This window comes from Spermophilus citellus, assembly GCF_964194105.1.
Source record: "Spermophilus citellus genome assembly, chromosome: 1".
NCBI lineage: Eukaryota > Metazoa > Chordata > Mammalia > Rodentia > Sciuridae > Spermophilus > Spermophilus citellus.
Genome location: NC_138182.1, coordinates 135,632,105 through 135,651,121, shown reverse-complemented (window position 1 = coordinate 135,651,121; position 19,017 = coordinate 135,632,105). Strand labels below are relative to the sequence as shown.

The following is a 19,017-nucleotide window of genomic DNA, read 5'->3' as shown; positions in this document are numbered from 1 at the left end:
AAAATGAAGGGAAAAAGATTACAAAAAAAAAGAGGAGGAGAGGAGAGGACACAAAGAGACATACACAAAAAAGAAGTTGTGTGAAGATGGAAAAAGGTACACTCATACACTGCTGGTGGGACTGCAAATTGGTGCAGCCAAGTTGGAAAGCAGTATGGAGAATCCTTGGAAAACCACCATTTGACCCAGCTATCCCACTCCTCAGTCTGTACCCAAAGGACTTAAAAACAGCATACTACAGGGACACGGCCACATCAATGTTTATAGCAGCACAAATCACAAGAGCTAAACTGTGGAGCTAAACTAGATGCCCTTCAGTGGATGAATGGATAAAGAAAATGTGGTATATATACACAATGGAATGTTACTCAGCAATAAAGGAGAATAACCTCATGGCATTTGCAGGTAAATAGATGGAGTTGGAGAATATAATGCTGAGTGTAGTTAGCCAATCCCAAAAAACCAAATGTTGAATGTTTTCTCTGATATAAGGAGGCTGATTCGTAATGGGGTTGGGAGGGGTAGTATGGGAGGAGCAGATAAATTCTGGATAGGGCAAAGGGGTGGGAGGGGAAGGGAGAGGGAGGGGGATAGAAGAGATGGTGGAATAAGATGGACATAATTACCCTAAGTACATGTATGAAGATATGAATGGTGTGAATATACTTTGTGTACAACCAGAGAAATGAAAAAAATCATGCTCTATTTGTGTTAATATGAATTGTATTGTATTCTGCTGTCATATATAACAAATAAGAATACAAAATAAATTTAAAAAAAAAAGATGGAGGCACACTGGAGTAAGGAAGCTCCTGGGAACACCAAGGAGCCACTAAAAGCTCTAAGAGTCAAAGGAGGATGATTTTTCCCTAGAGGCTTTGGGGGGAGTATGGTCCTGCCAATACCTCAATTTTAGACTTTGAGCCTCTAAAACTTTGAGAAGATTTCTGTTGTTTTAATCTTCAAGTTCATAGTGCCTTGTGAGAGCAGCCCTAGGAAATGAACACACTCCATGCCCTCCAGAGCTCAGGATGCTCTTGCTCCCCTGGATCCCTCCACACCTGGATCCCTCCACACCTGAATCCCTCCACACCTGGATCCCTCCTGGCTGGGCACTCAGGTCCATGAGGCCTGGTACTCTTCACTACTCATTATGTTTCACAGCCATCTGGTCTCCCCACCCCAGCTGGATTTCTCCATCACTACAAATAGCACGTGCCAGGCCCTGGCTAGGCTTCAGAGATACAATAATAAGCAAATGGAGACATACAGCTCCAGTCTTCAAGGGGTTTGTGGTCTTATTATAGCCACTCATTTATGAAGAAGCTTTAAAAACATAATTACAAATAAAAGCCCGAGGTGCTAGCAGAGTAGCCATGGCATTTGATAAGCAGGGTAGCTATAGTATTTACGAGGCAATTAAGGCACTGTTGAGAGTGCTAAAGCAGACACCTGGGGACAAAACAAGATGGAGGGACAATAACAGGGGACATGTTCCTATGAGCTTATTCCCAAGTAGGTCCACAGAGATGAGCTGCCAATAATAGAAAGAAGGTTCGGAAAACATCTGAAGGAGCAGTAAACCACACAGCTGCAGACGTGGGAACGGCTCTTCTTCTAACACCTGAGCCTGAGCAAGGCACATCATAAATGCTCAGGCTTTCACCTACGTGACAGTCCAGGGGACCTGTCTCTAGGACCATGCTGCCTGCTGTTTCCTTGTCCATCCCAGGCAGAGATGTGCTTGTCTCTATTCTCTGCCTCCACCTCCCTCCCAGCACTAGGCATGAGTACAGCCAAACAACAAAATTCAAGCATTTCGGCACAGCCAGGCCAAGGACAATGCAGCCTCCTGCAGGCACCAGCTGTGTAAGCAGTTCCACAGGCTCTCTCTGGCCTTCAGCATCCGCAGCCTTGCTCACAGAGGACTGCATACAAAGAGCAAGCTTTAGGATTGACAGAGGGATTTCACTATACCTGGCCCAGAGTGGCAGCCATTCCACATCTGTGACCATGGTATCATTAACTCCTCCTTCATTCAAGACACAATGAGGGATGTGGAAACCCACGAAGGGGCTGAATCCATGGTTCTCGCTGTGCCAATTCTATCCTGTCCAGCTGAGCTGTGCAGCCAGATCAGAGGATGCAGGCCAAGCTGACACTAAGCTCAGGCCAGTTCTCTGGACCACAGGTGCCCTTTCATCTGCTGATAATCCGCCGAGCAGCCATGTGGCTCCTCTGTCCATGAACATCCACACAGTTGGGAGGAGGAACAGGCATCAGCCCCCTCTTTGCATCAAACTCTCCTGGACTTTTAACAAGTCAGATTCTGACCTTCAGAGGAATGCAAAGGAAATTCACTGAGCTCAGGGGACGTCCCACAGCACCTGTGAAAGAAGGTGAGGCAGACACAAAATCCTCCTTCTGGCCAGGAGTCCATCTATCTTCAAATGTCAGCCTGTCACATAGCATCTCTGCCTTCCCCTGGGCTCTGGGACCTGGAGGTGGATCATCAAATGATCCAGTTCTGAACCTGGTCCTTAGAACTCAAGAGTGAGGCCACAGACTCCACAGCACAGGAGCATTCACCAGAGGAAAAGGGGCCAAGTACTCCCAGGGAGAGACGGGGCCGGGACTGTAAGGGGTAAATGGGGTTCATAAAAGTTGCAACACTGGAGAGTCAAGGAGTTCAGAAATGTAGGTCAGCCACAAGCTGCAAAATGCTGGTACCCTCACACGGCAAAGAGAACTCAAATCCAGAGGCAACTCTGAAGAAGCTCTATACTGCTTCCTGTCTTTGGACTGATGCTAACAGTGCACAGCCCAGATGCTCTCTAAAGTAGCAAAACAACTGATTCTTACAACAGGTTCTACAATTGACAGAGGGCTTTCACATGCATTGTCACATGTGATCATCACACCTGCCACTTACTGTTAGTAATAGTAAGCACTGCCGACTCTCGGGCTCTTACTACCTGACAAAAAACTTTGGTAGGTTTTTTTTTTCCTTTAATTTTAAGCACAGCCTTATGAGGAAGATAGTATTATTCCCGTGTTTTAAAAGGAGACAACTAAAAGTTAGAGTGGTCTTAATTCACTCACAAAGTGACAGACAAAGTAGAGATTTGAATCCCAGCAGCCTAGCCCTCAACTCCAACCTCTGCTTCTCCCAGCATCATAATGATATAGGACCCGACTTGCCAAAGCTTTGTCACCCTCCAGCATCTCAAGCAACAAAACAGAGAAGTTCCAGTCTAAGCCTTGCCACTTCTGAGCGTGGGCAAGTTACTCTTCCTCTTCTCCTCTCGACTCTCTCTTCTGTAAACTATGGAGCTGCAAGAGATGTTTATAAGTTCCCATAAAAATCAGTGATTCATCTTACCCTTCCAATAGTCCCAAGAGTCAGATATCAGCATATCCAATTTTTGAGATGAAAAAAACAACAATGGTATGGTCCAAAGGGTTGATTAAGGCCACATAGCTGGTTAAAGCCAAGACTACAACACTGGCTTGGGACCTGAAGCCCTGTAACTCTTTTTGTTGGAACACATTCACACACCCATTCCCCCAGTGACCTGACCTAGATCAGGGCTACAGCCTTGATAAGGTTCCCAGAACTCAAGGCCAACAGTGGACACAGAGTGTAGACCTCACCATTCTATAGTCTGCCTTTTTGATGTGAGTCAAGAGCCCCTAAGTGGTTTCTTCCATTGCCAATGCTCCTGGATTTCTGTTTCCAGATGAGCTGACTGGCAGCCCCGTGGGTCTGGGTAGGGGCTCTGGAGGAGTACAGTAGCAGAGGATGTAAAAAAATAGTGAGCTGTGCCAGGATTCAGCTAGGATGTGCCTCGGTCAATACGACCTTCAGGAAGGAGGAGGGTTCTGGGGCTGAGGGGGAGTTCTCTTCCACTCCTCTGTTTCTGAAAGGCCTTTACAACATCTCTGCCTAATGCACAAGCTGAGAGCACAAAGAACAAGTCAATGATCAGCCATGAAGTCATTGCATTATGCAGCTTCTCTGTCTGATGGGGTTACCCCCGGGGGTCTTTCACAGCAGGAAGCATGAGCTCATGGGGAACTTGTGGACTGAGACCCATTCTTGAGCTGTGGGCACAGAAATGGGAGGAACTCAGAGGAGGGTGCTTTTGTGAGGGTGTGATAACTAGGGGCTTTCTATGCCAGGATGTTATTCAGCCCCTAATGCTGCCCCAGAGGCACAGAACTGAGGTCTGAAGAAGGGAAGAGAAATTCTGACCAAGGGGCAGAGAAGAGGTGTAGAGTCACAGCTGGACAGCCTCCCGGAAGATAGGAAGACACAGTCCAACATGCCTGCTGTGGACACTGGCCACTCTTTCAACTCTTGGTAGAAGGTCTTGGTGGAAAAGGTGCATTGACTACTTTCATGCCCTGAAATACAACACAGCCCCTCCTACTGAGACACTACACTCTAGAGCTCTTAGATCTTCCAAAACTTAACTGTTCTGTACCCCTTACCCCGTTCATGAGTAATCTCTTAAACTTATCTGAGCTATTCTTGACTGATAGTAGTTGTAGTCTTGTTAGACATTTACCCTCTAGTAGGGAAATCTCAAAGAATGGGCCATGTGGAAATCTCAGGTTCCGTGAGAAGCTGCTGGAATAGCACTGAGGCAGAAGGATGTCCTTGCCCTTCTCCATACCACATCTCAGATCCACACACCCCAGGAGTCCACTTCACTCTGCCCCAAAGGCAGAAGGCCTCTCCTTCTCGGCCTTTCCTTACTCCACCCCATCAGCCTAGAAGGGCCACTCTATCCCAGGGTTTCTCAACGTGGGCACTGTTGACATTTGAGGATGGACAATTCTCAGTTATGGAGGACTTCTCCTGTGCATTGTAGGATATTTGTCAGCATTACTGGCCCCTGACCACTACGTGCTAGAGTGTCTCCCACCCCTCGGTCATGGGACCAATCAAAACTATCTCTGAATATTGCCAAGTGTCTCCAGAAGGGGAAAATAGCTCCTGGTGGAGAACCACTGTTCTGAGCCTACAAATCTCATAGGCATCTCTGTGGAAAGAGCTAGCAAACCATGAAATACATATGATTCACTCCCCCAAGTGTCCACCATTGGGATGTGATGAAGCAAACCAATGTGACCATCTAAAAGACCATTTTGTCACTGATAAATCTTTGGCTTTGTGCATATATCCTGGCTCAAAAACAACTTGGAGGGAGAAATGTCCAATATAAAGACAGACACAAAATAAGAAAACCTTCATAACATAAAAGCACTTCAAAAAGGCAGACTATAGAATGAGATGGACATCATTACCCTAGGTACGTGTGTGACTGCACATGAGGTGTGACGCTACATTGTGTGCAACCAGAGAAATGAAAAGTTGTGCTGCAATTGTGTACAATGAATCAAAATGCATTCTGCTGTCATATATCCCTAATTAGAATAAATAAATATTTTTTAAAGGCAGACTATAAAATTTGAATGTACAGTGATTACAACTCTGTAAACCCTAAATATCTACTTAAAAGGGGGGAGCAGACTGATCAAAATGTAATTGGGTGAGATAACAGAAGTATGAGCAAATTATTTTACTTAAATTTTTGTTAATATGTGGATAATTGACACAACACCCAACATCTTCATGATGCTTTACACCAATTTTAATTGGTGTGATTATCCTAAAACATTCTATTTGTTTAGCAACTTTAGCCAGCAATGTACCGTGAGCACATGTTTTGCTTCTCCTGTTTGCTCCTTTGATCTTTAGTCAGGGGAAGCAATTCCTTTTGAGAAGGCACCATGTCCATTACACTTCTCCTCAGTCCCTAGGGGTGGCACCCAGATAGGGCGGCTGCAGGAAAGATATTTGTTGACCTGAATTTACCTCAGGTTTCAGCATGGAGGTTTGAGGGTTTCCATCTGGAGTGTAGTGGGTTTCTGTGTAGGCCGGAGCAAAAAGTTGCCTGCAAAGAAGAAAAACAAACATTTCAACCTATAGTTAATAGATTCCAACCTCCTGGTAACAGCAGTTGGTCATTTTAATGGAAGCAGAAGTGTCATCCCAAGCACCTCCATGCAGAAGACACTGGGCAGCCATAGGAGTTATGGAATAAAAAGAAAATGGGGGAATTTTTCACTAATTTTATATACATTGAGAACTCCAACCAGATAAAGTTGATAGAACTAAAGCAATAATCTTTTCTTTTCTTTTTCTTTTTTCCTTTATAGTTCATGAGAAAATACACAGAGGAACATACAGGCAGCATTTTCTAGGTTCTGTGGACACTTTTGTGACCCTTGATTGATTTTCCAACTTCGAATGCACCAATTTTAAGCATCAGCACTTCAACTTTTCTCTCTGAGGCATGCTATAGTGAGATTATCAATCAAGGGGTCCCACCTGGCTCTGGCCAAGGGCTTGGCCCATGTTTTAGGCAAAGCCCATAGAGTGGTGTTGCAAGGTCTAAACAGACTCTTGTTGCTTATGCCTGAATTTTTTGAGAAATAGAGCTTCAGATTTCCTGAGTCTTGGTAATTCTGTACATCCCCCATCCAATAATTTTTTTTTCTTTCTCTTTCTAAACTGGGACATTGGTTTTTCTTTTGTCACAGACCTCTGAAGCTGAGAATGAGAATCCTCACCAAAGGCCAGAAGACACTGAACAAGGTTCCTAGAATTTCTCCAGGAGTCAAAAGAAAAGTAAAAAGAGTCAAGTGGATGTTTCAATTAGCCCAGCAAAGCATTAAAGGCACAATTATTCTATAGACAGTCAAGGTTAGGCATTAAAAGAAAGGATTCTCATGAAAGACACTACTAGAATTGGAGTCTGACCCCCAAACAACAAAAAAGTGATACAGATCTCTATCCACAGATATGGAAAGATGTCCAAAATGAAGTTAGATAGAAACAGTAAATTTCAAGAAAGTTTGAATTTTCATTTTTTTGGTACCAAGGATCAAACTCAGGGGCACTCAACCATCTGTAGATGTGTAGCCACATCTACAGCCCTATTTTGTATTTTACTTAGAGACAGAGTCTCACTGAGTTGCTTAGCACCTCACCATTGCTGAGGCTGGCTTTGAACTCGCGATCGTCTTGTCTCAGCCTCCTAAGCCACTGGGATTACAGGCGTGCACCACCACTCCCAGCCAGAAACGTTTGAATTTTAGAAGTCATTTTATTGAAAAACTAACAATCGTACACACTTGTGCATGCATTGAAAACAACTGGAAAAACAAATGCCTCTTGTTAACGGTGATTATCTCAGGACTGCAGAAGATGTTCACAGCGTAAGTTACAAGCTTCTGAAATCTATTTTTAAAATCATCTGAACTGAAAACATAATTCAAAACTGCTTTTGAAAAGAAGAAAATGTAGGCTGAGGCCAACCCAGACAGCCAAAAGAATCTGAAGGGCTAACCTGGGTGGGGGAAGAGGTGACATTCCCTAGTGAGAGAAGGTCATCAGTACAGTCACTAGTGCTGCTTCCAGCTCCAAGTTCTCTGACTCCTGACTCAGGTTCCCTCACCACCCCCCCCAAGGGTGCAACTGAAAGGCAAATGCTAACATCCAAACTCCACAAGAAGTAAAGAAACCCAACAGGGATATGTAAAAGCAGCAAAACACAAAACCCAGCTGGTGCAGAGAAACTCATTCACATGGAAATACTGGGTCAGCAAAGAACATGCCAAAATCTGTCTCCCAGCCCTTCCCTCTTCCTCCTTGGCTTCTCAGCAGCCCAGGAGCTAGGGGAAGAATCACTCCTTGGTCTACAGGAAACAAACTCCATGAGGGCAGAGGCCAACTAGTTTTGCTCACTGGTACGAATCAGTGCTTCACATAATTTTGTGTAAGGAAAGAACTAGTATCTAGTGACTGAAGGAATGAGTGACAGGTTCAGGAGACCCAGAGCCTGGAGCACGGTCTGGATTCTAGAAGACTCATGTTCTGATTCTAGCTCTGACTTCTACTGTCTCTCGGGCCATAAGCTGGCTACTTGACCTCTCCAGACTTTTGTTTCTTCTTACACACACCCATACACACACACACACACACACACACACACACAAAGAGGGTAATACACTAGTTGATAAGGGTGTCTTAAGTATCAAATAACCCAATAATCCATGAAGCGGGCTGACCCAATGCCTGGCACAGAGCCAAGGGTGGTAAAATTTAATGATTATCATTACTGCTTTCAACAGGGATTATGATGGAACAAGCCAGAAAAGCTGATGAAATGTATCTGTTTCCCTGACTCTCCTCAGCCCTTCACTCCCCATTTGAGGAGGTGATAAAAAGCAGTGAGTTCACAGTGCCGCCCCATTTCCTGGGCTTCCCTCACAGGCTGCATGATGGATGGCTGGTAAGGGGTCCAGGGTTTAATGGCCCATCCTGGGTGCCAGTGGGGAGATGTCAACTTTCCCACAGGAAAAGCACTCATAGTACACACATTCTCAGCCTCTTTTGAGTACCAGCAGAGAGAGAAATCATGGATCCAGTGACATTTAGATGTGATCCAAAGTGAGTCTTGGCAATGTCCGCATTCTTCTCAGCTGTCAGACACACGTCCTCAGAAGATATGACTCTTTCTGCAGCTTCTTATTCTGAGGATCTGTTCCCATCCTCATAGGACTCTTGGAGCCACAGCATTGAAAGGGACCTTAGATCGTCTATGGTAAAATCCATTCCACCGTGGCTCCCTGAAGGCAAGCACCTCTGCTCTTTTAAGGTCCCTCCCCCAGGTCCCAGCTCTGACCAGGCAGTCCCAAGTTTATTATGAATTTCATAAGTGGAAAAATGAATAAATGAATGAATGATGCTTCCAGCTACTATAGGAATCTGCAAGGTATCCATTCAGCATTGGAACTTCCAGGGGCAGGAGCTCATTAGACTACCCTCTCCAGTTCTGACCACATGTAGTAGTTATGCATGTTTGTTTTGTTGTTGTTTGTTTGTTTGTTTGTTTGTTTTGGTACCAGGGATTGAACTCAGGGGCACTCAACCACGAAGCCACATCCCCAGCCCTTTTTTGTATTTTTATATATAGAGAGGGTCTCACTGAGTTGCATAGGGCCTCGCTAAATTGGTGATGCTGGCTTTGAACTTGTAATCTTCCTCTCTCAGCTTCCTGAGCTGCTGGGATGACTGCTGTGTGCCACCTCACCCAGCTAGTTAAGTACCAAATTGAAAACCTCCTCTCTTTAGGCACCCTCCAGCTTTTATCCTGCCTTTTGAACCTTCAGAGAACTATCTGCTTTCTCTTCCACCTAACCACTTTCAAATCAACATTTATTTGAAAGTGCAAATTGTCCAGTCCCACCACAGACTTAGAGAATCAGACAGAAACCGTGGCTAGGGCCACGCCTTCTGTTCTAGCAACTTTCCAGATGATTCTGATGCAGGATCAAGTTTAGAAACACCGCCCCAGACCATAAGTTCTCTAACCAACTTCAGAAATGCCTAAACATGTCTCACTGTCCAAGACCCCCCCTTACCTTCCTGCCTCCACCACATCCTGGATTGTTCTGAGTTTGGGAAACCCAGAGAGTTCGCCATCGGAACCGTCTGCATGTGTCCCAAGTCCTAGGTCCTGACTTGTTTCATTTTTCCATCATGGCACACCCGCCAGGTAGGTCCTCATACCTTCCCTGTTTTGTACTTGAGGACATGGAAGCTCCCCTTACCCACAACATGGTGCCAGAGCCAGATTCCAGCTCATGTCTGTGGGCCCCAATCTTTAAATACTTTCTGACTCTTGTAGGTGGAAGCATAAAACTCAAACATTGCCCAGAACCTGTAGACCAAACTGTAATTTGATGATGATGACAAGTGACCTTAAGGTCATATATGAGACCATTAACTCTTGGATGTGAAAGTCTGCTGAGAAGAAAAAGTGGATAAACAAGAATTGCAGGGCTAATTATATTGAAATAACCCTTTCCCCAAATGGGTCTGCAGACTCAGCCAGGTCCTTCCTTCTAGAAGCAAAAGGAAAGGTCAAGGTTTATCCCTCTCTGCATGATTTTACCAAGAGGGGATAGAAAATTGCTTTCAAATGCTCCCCACTGCCCTAGGAAGAGCTGTCCATGTCTACATGCCCATGTACCCGGGTGGGTCTCTGGTGCTTTTAAGACAAAAGATACTGTTATCCACACAGAGAGGAGACAGCATGGACACTGAGTGGCCCAGCCTGGCCCAGCTGTCCTTTCTCTTGACTACATCTTGTTCTCATCTCCTCCCTGACAAGGGGCTGGCTCAGCACATCGGCAGGAAGCTGTCTTTCACCGCTGGATTACATTAGGATTTTCAGGAAACAAGTCGCGAGTGATGTGTCTCCAGGAAGAGAGGAAGACTGTCCAAGATTTCCCACCCCACCCCCTCCTTTGGCTGCTGGCTTTGATAAAAAAGCCATTCTGTTGTATCCTATTACCTCCAGCCCTATATAGCTGTTCTGTGCTCATAAGCTCAGGGGCAGGCAGAGATCAGCAGAAGATTCTCCATCCTGTCACAGCATCCTCTCAATTAACCACAGGTGGCACTGGACTTTGGGTAAAACCAAGATTGCTAGATACCAGAGTCCTGAGGCAAAGCTACCACCTCGGAATCCCACCTAAGAAAAGAAGCTGTCCCCCCAAATACCAAATAAAACGTTAAGATCACGCTCCAGGGAAGAACAGAATTGTCCCTGGGAATCTGACACCTTCCTATTCCAGCAGCCAGGAACCTAAGGCTCGGAGTCTTCAAACCCAGGACTATCTTTTTAAGTAGGATTTACTGTCAGACAAATTTCAAAAGCCTCTCTAAGCTAAAACTCCCTCTTGGGAGGGAGGAGCAGAGAGACTAAAATAAATCAGCAAAACATCTTCTGGGAGCTCAACCCGCCTTCCTCCCTCATCAAATAAGCAAACCAGGGGAGATAAAAAGATAACAATTTCCAAACCACCTTGAGAAAGAGCTCTCTCGAATGCACATGCTCTGCGTCAACACACGTTGCTCTGATCATTCCGGGGTTGACCCTGACCGCTGCCTCCTCCACCAGGATCTTGGCTCTGTAGAGTTCCAAGTCTTGTACCCTGGTAATGCCTGGGGAGGTACAGCCTTGCTGCTCCCTCTCATTTGGCCTGAAAGGGCCTCAGCCAATCAGGGTTAGTGACAGCCTAGGCCCACATTCTAAATGCCATTATGGTGACACTCAGTCTAATAACCATCCAGAAAGGCTCTCTCCCAGCCCTACTGAGAATGACTTTCTCTAATTAAGGACCAAGAAATATGCATGCTTCGTTTTTCCAGGTGATTTTTTTTTTTTTATCAACTCCAAGTTCTCTTTCCCATTCCCAGACTCCTAGTCACCTTCTAAAAAACTAAAACTGATTTATACATACGTACTATTTTTATGTGTCAACTTATTTTTAAAAATCTAAGGAGGATATAGGCACAGCATTGAGGGAAAATGTAGGCTAAGACTGCTTTGCTTTCAGTGTCACTTTCTGACTGTCCTTCTAAGTTCTGAAATGAGGCAAAAGATGATGTCCTCTTAGGGCCACACCAAAACATTGTCACGTCTTAATTCTCAAAGAATCAGGGCCTGGCTAAGGTTCTTGGGGGCTACAGTGGGAAATCAGAGCTTTCCTTATTTTTTTTAATTTTATTATTATTATTATTTTTTTTTGCAGTACTAGAGACTGAACTCAGGAGCACTCTACTACTAAGCTGTATCCAGCCCTTTTTATTTATTAATTGGGGGGGGGGGGGCAGGCAGGGTCTTGCTGAGTTACTCAGGCTGTCCTCAATCTTGCTATCCTCCTGCCTTATCCAACTTCCTGGGATTGTGATATGTGCTACCATGCCTAGCTTTATACCAGTTTTAGCACCTTGCTGATTACTCCATTAATTCAATAAATAAAATTTTGATAAGTGCTGACTGTGTATTTGTACAAGAATTATTTTCACTTGGGCTACCTAAACACCTTCCATTTCCTAGACTGCAACAATAAACTGGGTAATAATTACCATCTCATAGCAATGAAGGAAGCTCAAATGAGAAAACGCATTCAAATCCTAGCTCTGACACTTAAAGGTTGTGTGACTTTGAGCAAGACAGTATGCTGTCGGTATCTCGGTTTTCTCATTTATACAATGGGGAGAATGATAGCATCTCCTTCAACAGGGTTGCTGTAAAGTCTGTGCCTGGCATATAGAGAGGCTGTATGACTACTTGTTAAATAAAGTTTTTTAAATGTGAAAAAAATTCTTTATGCAGTATAAAGTATTTGCAATCTACAAAAATCAACTGTTACCATTTTCTCCAAGACTAGCTATGAACAGATGTGGCAAAATCTAGATAATTGTTGACTCCAGACAACAGGCATTTGTCTATTCCTAAGTCTCTCTCTTTTTTGGGTATGTTTGATTGTAAATTCTGATACTAATGTTTCAAATTAGCTAGGAGATACTGGGCAAGTCATAGGCTATTCAGCTTCCCTGTCCCTTTCTATCAAAAGGCAAAGGTTCAGGACAGACAGGCACTGATAATCCTTTCTGAAAAGCAGAGAGTATTATTTTAATGTGATGGTCTATGCTGGTCCATATTTGAGACACAGATAACAAATTCGGTATTATTCTATTTTTATGTTTATTTATATTGTGGTACTAGGAGCTACAAAGGTGCTACATCCCTAGCTTTTCTAATTTTCATTTTTTTTTTATTTTGAGACAGAGTCTCATTAAGTTGCCCAGGCTGATCTCAAACTTGTGATTCTCCTGCCTCAGTATCCCAAGTAACTGGGATTACAGGTGGGCATGACTGTACCTAGCCTTATTTTGGATTTTGGAAAGTGAAAGAAAGAAGGAGATGCAAACTGGAGCTATTTCAGAACCAAGACTTGCAGGCCAGCGCTCATTCCACCTCTGACTCCAAAGGAATGGAAACAGAGATGCCAAAGGCATGGCCCCAAATCCAAATAAGGCATGGATAAGTCCGGGGGCCTAGTTGCAGAGAGATTCTTTTTTGAGGGAGCAGAAAGGCCACGGAAGGGGCAACCTTAAAAGTTGTTCCTATAGTAAAGAGCCGGGACCTTCTCCTAGTCCAAGGACTCACATGCCCAAGGAGCCTCACTGCCAAAGTGTATAGTAAGCAACACTATAGAGTCAAGATGGCGCCACCCGCAAATCCGGCAAAAAGCCAGAGCTACTCTGTATGTTGTCTTTAACCTCCTATTAAGGAAGTTTCCAAACAATGCATTAAATCAACACTCCTTTTTCACTGCTTCCAATTATATCTTCTCCCAGTCCTCACAAGACCTGGCACCCTTCCGACCAGCTCCTGGTCCCATGTTTTGCTTCTACAATATACACCAAAGGATGTTTGGATGAGTACTGCTTACTCCTTGGGCCAGCGGGATCTTTATTTAATCCTCTTCTTCTCTCCCTCTTGGATGCCTCTGTGAAGATGAGTAACCTGTCTGTACAAATAGGTCGACTTCTTGGCATACGGTTGCTTAACTGGCAGGGGCCTGAGTGGCCCTCAAAATGGCTCACCAAGAAGGGTTTGCAATTTTGTTTAAAACTATCCTAAATGACCCATTATGGGTACTTACCGGAAATGGGTAAAACCAGTTCAGAGAAATGACAAATTTCCTCAGAAATACAAAAAAATTGAAAGCAGAAGTATTGCTTGATAGCAGCTTCTCAAGCAACCATTTGGCAAATAACCACTGTGTTCCTATATCAGATTAGCTGATAGCACTGATAACTTGGAAGGGAAGTGCCAGGGCACAAGGTGTGAGAAACTGCCATTTGTAAAGATAAACCGTGGTTAAGGCACAAGGGGAAGTGAACAAAAGGACCCTCTTCGATCACTGAACCTTTGAAAATATACTTAAGAAGGAAACAGGTAAACCACATCCTTAAAAAAAGCAAGCAAGGAAACATTAAAAAGGTAACTGAAGACCCCAAACTAACCTGCCCTAAATGTCGGTGCTTAGTCCCTCTTAGCTTCTGATTAAATATTACAGTAACTTTTATAAATGTGCCCAATGTTTCCAAACAACTTAAAGCACAAACCACAACCACAGCACAAGTCAAGAACATCAGGACTTGAAAGGTCCTCAGAGATCCTAGGGGACATCCACTGTTCTGGTCTGCTCAGCATCCATCCCACCTTGGAGGGACGACAGTGGCCTGGTCTGTAGTTAGAGAAACACTCCCCACTCACTGCACTGCTGACTGAGGCACCTGAAATTAGCCAAGGTTCCTACCTTTGCCTGGCCATGTGCACGGGACATAACAAGCCTGGACAGTCAGTCAGATCTCATCTCTAAATTTCAAGAAGAATGTCATGTGCATGGAAGTCACCGTCCCCAGTGGTAGAAGGGACTGTTAATTCCTTTATCTCATCCTTTTCAAACCCTCCTTCTTCAGCTTTTCCTTCATTCTATGTGGCCCATTTGTTGTCTCTTCCCAAAAGATTTTTTTGCCCCCTAGGGGCCCAAGTAGTGTGTAAGTTATGGGGTTTACTGTAACAAAACAATCTTGATATACTACCTGCCCTGCACACCCTTCCTTTTACAGATAAAAAATTGGAAAAAATAAAAGCAACTTGCCCAATATCACACAGCTGTATTTTGTTTCTAAACCAATCAGTCTCAATAAACTAGAATAATCTAAATGTTTGTAGTAGGTAATGCAAAAGTTAAGTCATCCATCCAGACAGCCCCAGAAGACAAGAGAGGAAGAATGTTCATGCAATCTCATCAATAATCACTTATTGGTGGGAGTGTGTGTGTAAAATAGTACAAATTTCAGGGCACGTGGCATTGGGAAGCCCCCGTTCCCCATGGCTGGCTTTCACCATGTGTTTGCTCTTGTGCTTAGCCAAGCTGTGGTACCTTGACTGAACCACAAGCCCTACATCTGCAAGCCCACTCACTGCACAAATATTTATGGAGGCCGATCATGTGACAGATGGGAAGATAACAGGCAAGAGGCAGGCCTGGTTTTCCTGCCCTCCACCTGGCACCTGCATCTCCCATAAGATTAGAGGAGGTCATTCATGAGAGCACTTGCAAACATTCATAGGCCATGCAGAGGGGGCAGACGTCTGATCGATCCCCAAAAGGCACGTTTCACAGTCCTTCTTTCCTCCTTCCTTCCTACAATAGTTGAAAACTGGTGTGGTGACCATCTGCCAGTCTCCCCTAACAAGCTGCCTACATGGATGGTTATGGAGGAGTGAGTTCGTGCGTGCAAGTATGCAATGGAGTGCATTGAGGGGAGAGAACAAGGCTGGCCTCGGCATCCAGAGCTAAGGATACTCACTCCACATTGGGGATCTCCTTTTCCCCAGCCATATTTCTATCAGCCCATATTTGAGTGGCCAGCCTGATCTTTGCTTTCTTCTGGAAGTCCCACATCTAGGATGAGTACATCAAGAGATAAAGAGCTTCTGGAATACAAGGAACCCAAAGACATCCCTCCCATGTTAGATCACCCTTTCTCCAGCGCTTGAGTCTCTCTCTGAAGGAATCCTTTTTCATGATTTGCCCTGCCCTTCCCCAGGAGGTGGGGCCTTGGAAAAAGAAACCGTGCTTGATATAATACAGTCATTATAGCTCCTTGGCCCATCTGGACCTCTCTCCAGGGAGACTGATGCAAGAGGAGGACATTGGAGCTGCCAAACCCACAATCTCAGTGAGGAAAAGGAGGAGGAAGGGGAGTCATGGGTCACATGGGAGCCATGGAAGAGGCTGGAAAGGAGCCATAGTACAGAAGTCATAAAGACCCTGCTTTTACAAATGGCTGAGGAGAGCCTGGCCCAGCTCCACCCACTCAATGATATCATTGTTTTCAACAAAAGTGGGTTTGAGAGCCCCAGAGAGGCCCCCGGTGAAGCCCCAGCTGCTCCAAGAGCTGAGTTCCTGGGAGAACAAGTACTTAGAATTTTAGATAAGGAGGAAAGATAGAGATAACAAAGGGAAGGACAGATTTATGCTTCTGCTAGGCCCTTTAGTGTTATGGAGAGTACAAGACCCTATTTCTCCTATGGATCTCATCAGTGGACAGTGGATCCCCACCATGATTCTGTAAGGGTGATGACTAGGATTATTACCTTCACCTAGTGAGAAAACTAAAGACCCAACAAAAGAAGTGGCCTGAGGTCTCAACCACAAGCTAAGGACAGGCTTGAGACTGGCACCATTGCCCTGCTACTTGTTCAAGCTGGGGACCTCAGAATAACCCTCTCCCTTTGCTCATATCCCCCCACTTCCCAGTATCTGTGAGTCCATCATATAAATATCTCTGGAATCCATGTTCTTCTCCCCATATCAGCTGCCTCATCCCCAAATTAGTCCTCTTAAAATGTATTTGGATGCTGTCACTATCTGGCCGCGATATTTTCCCCATGGTGTTGGGGACGGAACCCATGACTTTACTCATGCTAGGCAACTATCTGGCTCTTAAAACACCCATCATCACTTCCCATTGCCCTTGAGAGAAAACTTTTTAGAGGGGGTGGGGTGGGTACTGAGGATTAAAGCCAGGGGTGCTTAAACAGCGAACCACATCTCCAGCCTTTCTTTCTATTTTTTATTTTGAGACAGGATCTCACTAAGCTGCACAAGTCCTTGCTAAGTTGCTGAGGCAGCCTCAAACCTGGAATCTTCCTGTCTCAGCCTCCTGAGCTGCTGGGATTACAGGGATGCACCATCACACTCAGCTGCAAGAAAACTCTTTAAGGAGCCTATAAGGACCTTCCAGGACTCACTCTAGCAGCCTCCACAACCTCTCATTTCCTTCCTCTTGTTCGGTTCTAACCTTGGAGAAGCCGATTTGCCTTCACATGTCACTCTGGCCTTAGGGCCTGTGTTCAAGCTGCCTGTGCTGCTTGGCATGCACCCACCCCGCCAATGGAATGAGCCAACTCCGCCACACCCTCTATGACCACCACAAGCTTTCGGTTCTTCCTTCCTCCTAGAAGCCATCCCTGACTCCAATCCAGAACCAGTTCCTTTTCCCCATACTCCTCCATCCTGGAGTACCCCATGTTGTTCGGTAATTGTGCAACCATCTCCACCACTAATCTCTAAGCCCCATGATGGCAGAGACTGTGTATGTCCCCTCCTTGCTTCTCCCAGAAACACCCACAGCTACTCCCGTGCCTGCTACATGGTCAGCTCTCACGACATCTGTCAAATGAAGGAAGTAAAAACAGAAGTGAAGCATTCTCAGTGGGCAGTCCAGAGCTCAAGTTCAAACATTAGAGATTCTCATCAAAAACGCCAGAGATTCTATGACCCACAGCTGCCCCCAGCTGAGTGAGAGCAAGACCTGCCCCCAACTTGCCCAGAAGTCTATTCATTGAGCATTTGAGGGTCAGCCAAAGGTCTGTGTATGTCACTGAGTTCTAAATAGAGGTAAAACTAATTTTCTAAAAGTCAAAGTATCTCCCAGATGAGATGTACATGTGGTTTCATTTTCAGGACAGAACCAGTCCAGAAACCCCAGTACTGGTCTCACCTCTCAGAGTCGGGCACTATTGTCCAAGCAGAAACGTTAGTGGGTAGGAAACATCCTGATTTCCAGGGAGTTAAGGTAAAGAGTTCAGTTACATCCTTGGAGCTTGGAGAAATGGGAGGTAGAAGGTGGTCACTTCCAGTGCATCTTCCAATTCAAAATGTCCGTCCATCCATCCATGTAATCACTCTCCATCCTCCCCATCATCCTGCTTCTCATGAGATTCCCCATCTAGCCAAGCTGTGAAGAGGCCCCCATTTTTATGTTATTTATTTATTTATTATTTTTAGGTAATGGGATCGAACTCAGGGTGCTCTACCACTGATCTACATCCCAGTTCTTTTTCATTTTTACTTTGAGACAGGATCTCCCTAAGTTGCCTAAGGCCCTGCTAAGTGGCTGAGGCTAGCCTCAAACTTTTGATCCTGCTGCCTCAGCCTCCCAAGTCTCTGGGATTATAAGCATGTACCACCAGACTCCAAAGAAAAAGCCATCTTCACCCTGTGCTCAGCCCCTGAAGTCATGAGCTCCCTCTGCCAGGTACACCTCCAACATCCGCTCAGCTCAAATTTCTCTTTAGTGGGTATAGAAAGATACCCACTATCAAAGTATAGAAAAAGTATAGAAAATCTATCAAAGTATAGAAAAGACAACCTAGGGCGGGGTTGTGGCTCAGAGGCAGAGTGCTCACCTAGCATGCGCGAGGCACTGAGTTTGATCCTCAGCACCACATGAAAATGAAGTAAAGATATTGCAACTGCCTATAAAAGAAAAGAAAATACAGCCTAGATTTAAAGTAGTCTTAGAGCGTCTTTCCTAGAAGTAGTCCACTTACTTTGTGGACCACATGGTTTTAACTAAGGCAAGAGAGAACCCAACTCAAAGTCCAAAATGGAAGAACAAAAAATTGAGCTCCCCACCACTCAAATCCTCTGGTAGCCCAGCTGTAGAAGGAAAAGCAACTCCTTCCCCACCTTGACATATCACCTTCTGAATTCAGATGATTTGGCTAGTTAGGAATACTGAATTCCTAAGACATTACGAGCACCAGAGCTTTGAGTTTCTCTTGATCCACACCAAATATTTATATATTATTTTCTCAGTCTGAATTCCTTTCTCATTCTTCCTCTCATCTCTTCTTTCTCCCTCTTTAAAGCCGCCCCCACCCTGAAGAACAGAGCTAGCTCCAAATGACCCTCTTTGAGGAAGCTTGCTCAAATTTTGTCATAAATTTTCTCTTCCCTGTTGCCTCTGCAGCATTCGACTTTCTGTTCTACTGTGTAAATCTGTTATCTGCCTCGGACCATGCTTTTTGTACATTGTTTCCTCTGCTACAGGGACAAAGGTAGCTGTGTTTTCATCCTTACCTCCTACAGCACCAAGCACAGGACTCTATACAGAGGTGCTCAATGGATAGCCCTGAAATCAACCTGGTAGCACAGAGAAAAGTTGGCTCAGGCTTAAAATTAACAAAACATGGTACCTCCACATACTGGAATACT

General features: G+C 44.8%; 1 protein-coding gene across 1 annotated transcript in view; it reads right to left on the bottom strand.

The window, feature by feature from the left end:
• The window catches only part of ADAM19 (ADAM metallopeptidase domain 19), an 85,389-nt gene that overhangs the window by 42,690 nt on the left and 23,682 nt on the right, over nt 1-19,017 (bottom strand). The window contains exon 4 of the mRNA XM_081273127.1: nt 5,885-5,963. Within this exon, the coding sequence (XP_081129253.1) occupies nt 5,885-5,963 (79 nt within the window). The remainder of the gene's footprint in view (nt 1-5,884; nt 5,964-19,017) is intronic.